This window comes from Adiantum capillus-veneris, chromosome 15 (genome assembly GCF_014529385.1).
Source record: "Adiantum capillus-veneris isolate H3 chromosome 15, ASM1452938v2, whole genome shotgun sequence".
Taxonomy (NCBI): domain Eukaryota; kingdom Viridiplantae; phylum Streptophyta; class Polypodiopsida; order Polypodiales; family Pteridaceae; genus Adiantum; species Adiantum capillus-veneris.
Window position 1 is genome coordinate 61,649,754 of NC_140945.1, and position 8,366 is coordinate 61,658,119.

General features: G+C 46.4%; 1 protein-coding gene across 3 annotated transcripts in view; it reads right to left on the minus strand.

Annotated features, from left to right (window-relative positions):
- Positions 1-244: 244 nt before the first annotated feature.
- The window catches only part of LOC147440766 (phosphatidylinositol 3,4,5-trisphosphate 3-phosphatase and protein-tyrosine-phosphatase PTEN2A-like), a 103,221-nt gene continuing 95,099 nt past the window's right edge, over positions 245-8,366 (minus strand). For all 3 annotated transcript variants that reach the window (XM_086482600.1, XM_086482602.1, XM_086482601.1), the window contains 3 exons: positions 1,699-1,829; positions 1,360-1,429; positions 245-1,263 (listed from right to left, as the gene is read on the minus strand). In XM_086482600.1, the coding sequence (XP_086338726.1) occupies positions 655-1,263; positions 1,360-1,429; positions 1,699-1,829 (810 nt within the window). In that variant the 3' untranslated portion in view covers positions 245-654. The remainder of the gene's footprint in view (positions 1,264-1,359; positions 1,430-1,698; positions 1,830-8,366) is intronic.

Below are 8,366 nucleotides of genomic sequence, written 5' to 3' on the forward strand. Positions count from 1 at the left end.
ACGCTTTCAGAATGTGATTTTTCTGAGAAAGGTCTGTTAATCTGCCAAGAGAAATGAAACTGAGGCTACTATACAGAGAATTCGCAACCCTCAAGAAACAATTGAATTGAAAGCACCCCATTAACATGATAACAATCGTGTGGGCCAGCCATCCTTCGCTTAACTTGGGGCTTCTGTCCGAGTCATGAGTGCATGCTTACCAGTAAAGTGAGAGCATATCTACAGGCCTCATAAAGAAGAGGGGGACACATCAAAAAAGTGTTTTGATAAACATGCACAGGGATTTTTTCAGAATTGCGAGTGTCAATATTTACAGCGACAATTGCGGACAACTCAAACCAAGCCTAGCATCTTCAAAAAGATGTAGCCAGCCAACCTACTGAAAAGTCTGGCATTTTTCAGCCAGCCTTGCACCTCCAGAAATTTACACATGATGGGAGGAAGCACAATGAGTGAGTTGGATTTGAAGCTTTGGAAAGTATGCCAACCCCAACATTTACACAAGGTCGACCATACCTCTGTTTATTGGACAAACCTTAACTCTCCAATCCACTAGAGTTTCATACTGAAAGAGGATTTTGTACTTCAGGAATAAGGTATATGCAGTTACCATTGAAGCACCGTTTGTTAGGGCCACCACCAGCAGTGCTCGACTCAATCATCTTCGCTTTCAAAATCCTCCTCATCACCAAATGTAAACACAGAGGCATCTGCTGCACTTGCTGCAGCTATTGCCTTGAAATCGCTGGGTGGAAGATGAGCATTTGTCGTCTCACTTACACTATGTGCAGGTGCTGGTTCATGCGCCACATTTCTTGAATTTTGGACAGAGCCCTCCTCTTTATCCTGCGTATTCTTGCCAATAGCATTGCTTGGATAAGCATCATTGGCACTGTTCTGTATGACTTTTCCACTAACAGCTGCATCTGTTGCTAAATTGGGTTGATCATTCCCAGTTGGTTGCAGACCAACTCCTTCAGCTGTAGGCCTCGTTGGGATCTGCTCAATGCCCTCTGCCCGCTTGCGGACACTGCCTTCACTCTCAGTATCGGAGAAGACATCATCTTTTTCTTCTGCACCATTTTTAGTTCCAACAGTTGTTTGAGAAGGGTTTCCATGTGTTGTTGAGCTAGCTGGCGGCACGGCAACCTTTGCTGATGGTAATGTACTGTCTGCAGACTCCCTATCAGCTTGCGCATTCATAGATACATCATATTCTAAGATGACTATTTCCACTTGAAAGCCTGGAGACGGTAGCCTTCTCTGCAATACAACAGAGAAAATGTGATGTCTCCGGTTCACGGTGGCCTATAAAGTAGTACATATCTGCTATATTTGTGAGCAGAAAATCCTGCCAACCTTGTCAAAACCATCTAAATCATCTGCACCAAGCATAGTTCTGTTCTCCATCATATTTGTATTGAGCCAACTTAGACACAAAAGAAGAAAAATATCAGAAAATTAAAATTCAAGCGATTCTTGTGTGCCTCCAGAAACATGCGATCTAAGAGCATAATCAATGTTTGTTTCAGAACGGAACTATGAAATGCTTCTACGCTCCAGCTTCCATTTCAGTTCTGAGGAGCCTACTATCTAATGCAAGTACAAATTCTCCATGTGATTGGTTGTATAAGAACATTGAACTAAATGGAGCAAAACACAAGTTCAGAATGTAATGTCCAAACTCGAGTATCTAACCAATAAAAGTCTCCATGCCGATCATGAAAAAGAACTTTGAAGTCGCCGCTTAAATCTGCGAGTCCCCGCTCTCCAGGTAGAGCAAAAACCATGATCCCTTTCCTTGGGGCATTAAACCAAATATCTTCAGGCTGCACCAAGTCATAAAACAGTAAACCTGAGCACCACCGAGTTAAACTGAATGTTTTTTTCCCGCTGCTCCGTGGCATGCGGCATTCATATGCTCCCTCAAAATCTTTGTGATTGCCTCATTTTTTTACTTATTGAAATAAAAAAAGTGTACACATTAACTTTGTGCCAGAGTGAGCTTTCAAGCGATAAGACCTTCGAAAGACGGCTTTCTTAAGACTCATACACTTGGACATCCGTAGAGCCTCTTCAGCAACGAGCCAACAAGAGCTTGGGAAGCTAAAGGTGACAAATCTCTGAATTAAATGTGCAACATATACTTTTTGAAAAAGATGAATGAAAAGACTCTAGCAACAGCCTGAGAATGGATACAAAAGGTTCCTCATGCACACTCATAGAAGAACCCAAAAAGGTCCAAACCAGAGCCTGGAGCAATACGAGAAGATGGCTGGCTATAGAAGCAAGGACAAGCTTCCTTCTATTTAGCACCCCTCCACAGAAACTGTTAGACAAGTAAATCCCCTGTATAAATGACCTTGAGCCTTTTATGTCCTGAGAGAGTTTGTAGCTGCGCCAAGTGAGGTGACCAGTCACCAGGCTGACAATGTGTCACAGTCCCATCCGCTTTTTGCTCGTTCAGTAGTGCCATCATGGGCAGGGATCATCCAATCCAAAATTTGTCTACAGCATGCCCTGAATAAAAGAGGTAATCACCCTTGTGTCTAGCCTGCTCAGAGCCAGATGTACCCAAGATGGCGATGAGGCTGCATGGCTAATTCGATCCACAATGGACTGAAGGGATGACAAGTTCCTATCCGACGCTGCATTCTGATGCCACCTGATGCCAAATTTAGTGTAAACACCCACTACGCCTTGTACAATCATATATCAGAAAGGGTTATGCAATGAGTAAACCTGATCTAATGTACTCGGCTGGACATGCATGTCCTGTGAACAGGCTCACAAAGTTGCCAGAGCAAAACCCCCAAGGCTTTCCTAAGTACCTTGGCTCTGAAGTAAGTTTAGCATGTCCACATGGCGCACAGAGCCACTGTGCATGAGAGATGGGATTGTGACACAGTCAACGATACAATTCAGGGCATCTACGCGATACAAGTGAACTGTGGGACCCTCAAGTGGACCTAATTCAGGACGGTAAGAAAGTCATCTCAACGCCCATACAAGGATTCTCAGCTCCATCTTAAGGGCTGTCAGATATTTCATTGCTCCTGCTCCATCAGTTCTGAAGAAGTTGTTTCAAATTTTTCCATTTTCCAAATCGCATAAAGACAGTAGCATATGAACTCATGTACAAGTAAACTGCATTATATATCTGTTGGCCAAAACCAGTTGCCACCAATCATTGCATGAACATGACTTCTGTTAAAGTTAAAGCATCTCAAGTGAATAGCCAATTGTGTTCCTAGTTAAGTAATTGTCTTCATGTATTTATTTTACTTATTTGACATGATTCTGGGTAGGGCAATTGGGTAAGGGGTATACTTAAGGCCCCCAAGTTACTATATAAGTTAACCCAGTCCCCCATTGTATAGTTAATTAATTCATTGCCCAGTTGGTTGGCATACCCACTTAACCAGCCTCAGCAGAGACGCCGTAGAGCTAGACTTCAAAGGGAGGTGCTTTTGGGGGACATCGCTCACAGACAGTCACAGATTTGACTTCTGGCGCCTAGTGCGGCGAAGAAGAGGGCATTTTTGGCTCGCCTAGAGCAGGACCTATACCAGCTATTCTTGAGTCGGGACTCACGTGAGGTATGGCGGCTCTTTCATGAGCACTCTCCCCCCCCTGCCATTACCTCTACAGAGGCCTGGGGTGAGTACCCGTCATCTCTGTACACAGTTCCTGGACAGCCGCCCCTTCCCGACCCCCCCGATCCATGCCCCCACACATGTGCTTTTTTCACCGCTGAGATGGTGAGGAAGGCCATCGACAGGATGAGGACTGGGAGAGCATATGATCATGATGGCTTAGTGGCTGAGCACTTCATGCATGCCAGAGATCTACTAGCAGAGCTTCTAGCGGTTATGTTTAACCGTGCCATGTGTGAGGGCTTGCCTGATACTTGGAGCCTATCTACTATTGTACCTATCTTCAAGTCACGAGACCCTATGGAGCCTGGGAAATATCGCACTATCATGATCGCACACACTTTCAAAAACTTGGAGATTCGCTTCTTTCTCTTTCATAGGATTCTTTCTCTTCTCTTACCGGAGAGAGTCTTCTTTTGAAGTGGCACGGTTATACGCATCTATTCTTGAGCAGCAGCTGAGCAGATGGGCGGAGAAAGAGAGAGAGAGAGAGAGAGAGAGGATACGTGCAGCTGAGCAGGCAGGGTTCAGGAGAGGTTTTTCTACTCTTGACCATATCTTGACACTCAGAGCCATCATTGAGGAGGGCAGATCACATGGGAGACGGATCTACCGTAGCTTTGTGGACTTCCGCAAAGCGTTTGACACAGTACCCAGAGCTAGATTGATGCGCAGATTACATGAGCTGGGAGTACCTACGGAGCTTATTTGGAGGGTCATGGCATTATACAGGTCAGTAGTGGGGCATGTACACACCTCAGAGGGCCTATCTCAGTGGTTCACTCCACTATTGGAGTGAAGCAGGGTTGCCAGCTCTCTCCTACTCTATTTGGTATGTATGTGGATGAGGTTTCTGACTACATTGAGAGAGATGGTAATAGAGGTGCACAGCTGGCAGGGTCATGGATTCCACTATTGTTATATGCTGATAATATTGTGTTGATCTCCGACTCCCCGGAGGGGATGCAATGTCACTTGGATGCTTTGCATAGGTTCGCCCATGAAAGTGGTTTGTCTATCAACCTTGGTAAAACCAAGGTCATGGTATTTAATACCACCCCACAGTGGATCAGGTCAGCGCCCGCATTCACATACGGCCAGGAGATGGAGTATACAGATGCTTACACTTACCTTGGAGTCGTTTTCAGTGGACCACCATTTTCATTGAGGAGAACAGTAGAGACTAGACTGACCAGAGCCCACGCAGCATTGGGTCCATTGGAGAGGATGTGTTCACATGTTCAGTTTCAGGAGCCTCGGACGAAGCTCTGGCTCTTTGACACTTTGGTGGCTTCTGCATTGCTCTACGGAACTGAGATTTGGGGACCTTCATTGGACCATCACGGGAGGACAGGTCGCACTGATGGATGGGGGGACATGGAGAAGCCACTAGTCTCTATGATCTCACGGCTCATTAGAGCCAAGGCTTAAATACCACATGCCATTATCCGGGCAGAGCTAGCTGCCCACCCACTAGTGGTAGAGGCGCTCACCAGATCTGTCTCCTTCATACACCACGTGGGAACTTCCCAGAGACAAATATTCCCACCTTGCACTTGAGTCCTCTCGACAGTTCACCATGCAAGGAGATAAAGCATCTGGTATGGGGAGATGACATCATGGTTTCACGTGCATGGGTTCAGCATAGACAGATTGCCCCCCTTCCAGTACTCACTGAATGCACCCTCTCTGACTCTTACACAGTCCGAGATCACCAGGCTCATCTGCCAGGACTTGACTCAGCTAGACACCAGGAGGACATGGATACAGCCAGCACAAGAGTTGGGCACGAAGATGGCTTTCTACAGAGAGCATCTTCTCCAACTTACGGAGGACGGTTTTGTGATGAGGCCCAGATACATGGACACCCACTTGTCTCATGGGATACGATGTGCTATTGGCCAGATACGCACATCTTCACACCAGCTGCGGATCGAGACTGGGAGATACAGTGGAGTACCGGCAGAGGCCAGGACATGCCCCCTGTGTGACATAGAGCCTGAGACATAGTTGCACTACACTTGCCACTGCCCCGTCTACTACGAGATACGTGGCCGCTTCCACTGCTTGTTCAAAGAGGGCTTTGGACCACTCTCTAGAGTCATGCGATACGAGGATCAGAGATGCTTGAGTCTGTTTTTGCTCGAGCTGCGCAGACACAGAGAGAGCCTGATGAGGAGAGAGGCTACCCACTCTCAGAGATGGATCACAGACTTCTTTAGAGCAGACGTTGGACACCCGGAGGAGCTACTACCCCACAGGAGAGCTCGTCGCCTCACACCAGAGGCATACTGATCGACCGAGCGACCGAGCTAGGGAGATCCAAACGCCCGCAATTGCGGAGGATTACACAGCATCGACGGAGGCTGCATCAGAGGATTCGGATCACTTTGGCTCGACATGCACGACGTTTGGTCAGGCTATTGACCATGGAAGAGATTGATGAGATCCGCCAGCGACCGATGCTCGATCTTTTGTGATTTAGCTATCCCACCTAGCTGCTTAGCTCAAACCTAGCAGTTTAGGATTCCGTAGTATTTTATTTTGTCATTTTTGTTACTCTGACCTTGTATCAGATCCACCACATTGTGATTTTCTGGTCTCATAGGTCACTTCGGCCTTTTGAAGATGTTAACATAACATTTCATTTCATTTCATCTCTCAGCAGTCTAGGATTCCATAGTATTTTATTTTGTCGTTTTGTTACTCTGACTTTGTATCAGAGACACCGCATTCTAACTTTCTGGTCTCATAGGTCACTTTGGCCTTTTGAAGACGTTAATATAACATTTCATCTCTCTCTCTCTCTCTCTCTCTCTCTCTCTCTCTCTCTCTCTCTCTCTCTCTCTCTCTCTCTCTCTCTCTCTCTCTCTATCTCTCTCTCTCTCTCTCGCTTTACGCTTCCACATCGTCGACTTTGACATAGTATCAGAGCACTTGGCTCGTTGATCTTGGGAGGAGATTGGCGACATGAAGAGGAAAAGGAGATCGCGCTTGGGAAGGCTAGCATCGGCGAAGATAGCGTTTTCTGGAGTGTTTTGAACGGCAGCGTTGGTCTGTCTCTATTGTGTTTAAAATGCTGTGAACTGAGGTGATCGGAGGTTGCATTTCTACCAGTGTTTTCAAACACTGTCGACAGTGCCTAGGCATCCAACGTTTTTGGAAAGCAAGGGAAGGTAGCATTTTAAAACGCTGGGAAACTGCCACCTTCAAATGTCTTGCAACGCTAGTGTTTCTTCAAATGTCTTTTGAACTGCTAGAAACTTCTTGAAAGCTAGAACCCCTTGGGGGGGCTTGGTAGCGGGGAGTTTTTGGTGTGGCTTGGGGACTTTCCTTGAGGTTCAAAGGTGTGCAAATGCCTAAAAGGGCTTGTACCCGCGAGAAGGCACCCCCTTGCTCGAGCGCAACGACAAATTGAACAGCGACATCATTGGAACTTGATCATGCGGTTTTGGTTTCCCTGAAAAGGCTTCTGTGATATTGTCGAGCGCTCAAGGCGTGACCTACAAAGGACAGCAACAATAAATACACCCGACTTCAAGATGAGGAGCATCTAAAATCATGCGTTGATTGGGATATGAGCAATGCGAAGGTGATGGCCACGAAGGAAATTTCTCCAGCCATACAGACTTTGAAGACTACCAATGGAATGTGCTCCAAGCTCGTTGGAATCTTTAATCGAGATTCTACAATGGGAGCGGTCACCCTCCTTGGACCAGTTATTTTCCATCAAGTTTGAAATTGGAAGTTCCATGGAATCTTTTTTAATGAAGACAAAGGTGATCCATGATCAACTCTTGGTTATGAAAAGTGCATTGACTAGTACTCAGTTAGCTGCCTTGGTACTTGCAAAATTGCCTGAGGAGTACGAAACGGTATCAAGGACACTACGTTTGCAAATCATGAACAAAAAGCTGGAATTTGATGATCTCAGCTTTTTTCTCATGGAGGAGGAAGCTATCTTAGTCACTCAAGGCAAAATTTGCATTTCTAGCAAAGGTGGTGAAGCACTTGCTACTTCGGATACTAGAAAGAAGTCCAAGGGCCGTTGTTATAACCATAGTTACCGGGGAACGCCCCCTAGCCCCCGTTCCGGCGTTCTGGGGGGGCAGTTTCCTTCCCGAACGTTCCGAAACGTCCCGAAACGTTTGACGTTCCGGGTGGCCAGTGCAAACCGGAACGGCCGTTCCGGAACGTTCCGAACGCCCCCAGAACGTTCCGGAATGCCCCTGGAACGGCCAACGGCTACAAACAAATTTGGCAAAAATTGAAAAAATTGAAGTAAATGTTTGGGCTTCTTTTTGAAGTGTGCAAGGCCTCAAGAACTCATAAAATGCACCCCCCTCCCCCTTTCTCTCCACAAGCTAATCCTCAAGGCTCAAGCTCTCTCCCTCTCACACTCTCAAGATCTCTCCCTCTCAAGACTCACTCTCTCAAGGCTCAAGGCTTTAAGCCTTCAAGCTCTCTTCCTCTCCCTCCCACTCTCTCAAATCTCTCCCTCTCCCTCTCTCTCTCTCTCTCTCTCTCTCTCTCTCTCTCTCTCTCTCTCTCACATCATCTAGTCATAGCAAGATTGAATGGTCTTCAAAACGAGTTTTTTGTGAGTATTAGAGTCAAAGCACTCTAATACTCCTTGTATTTAAACACAAGGAGCTAAAAAATGCACTATTTGGGTGTTTTTTATACCTCCCGTTCCGCGCCGTTCCCATT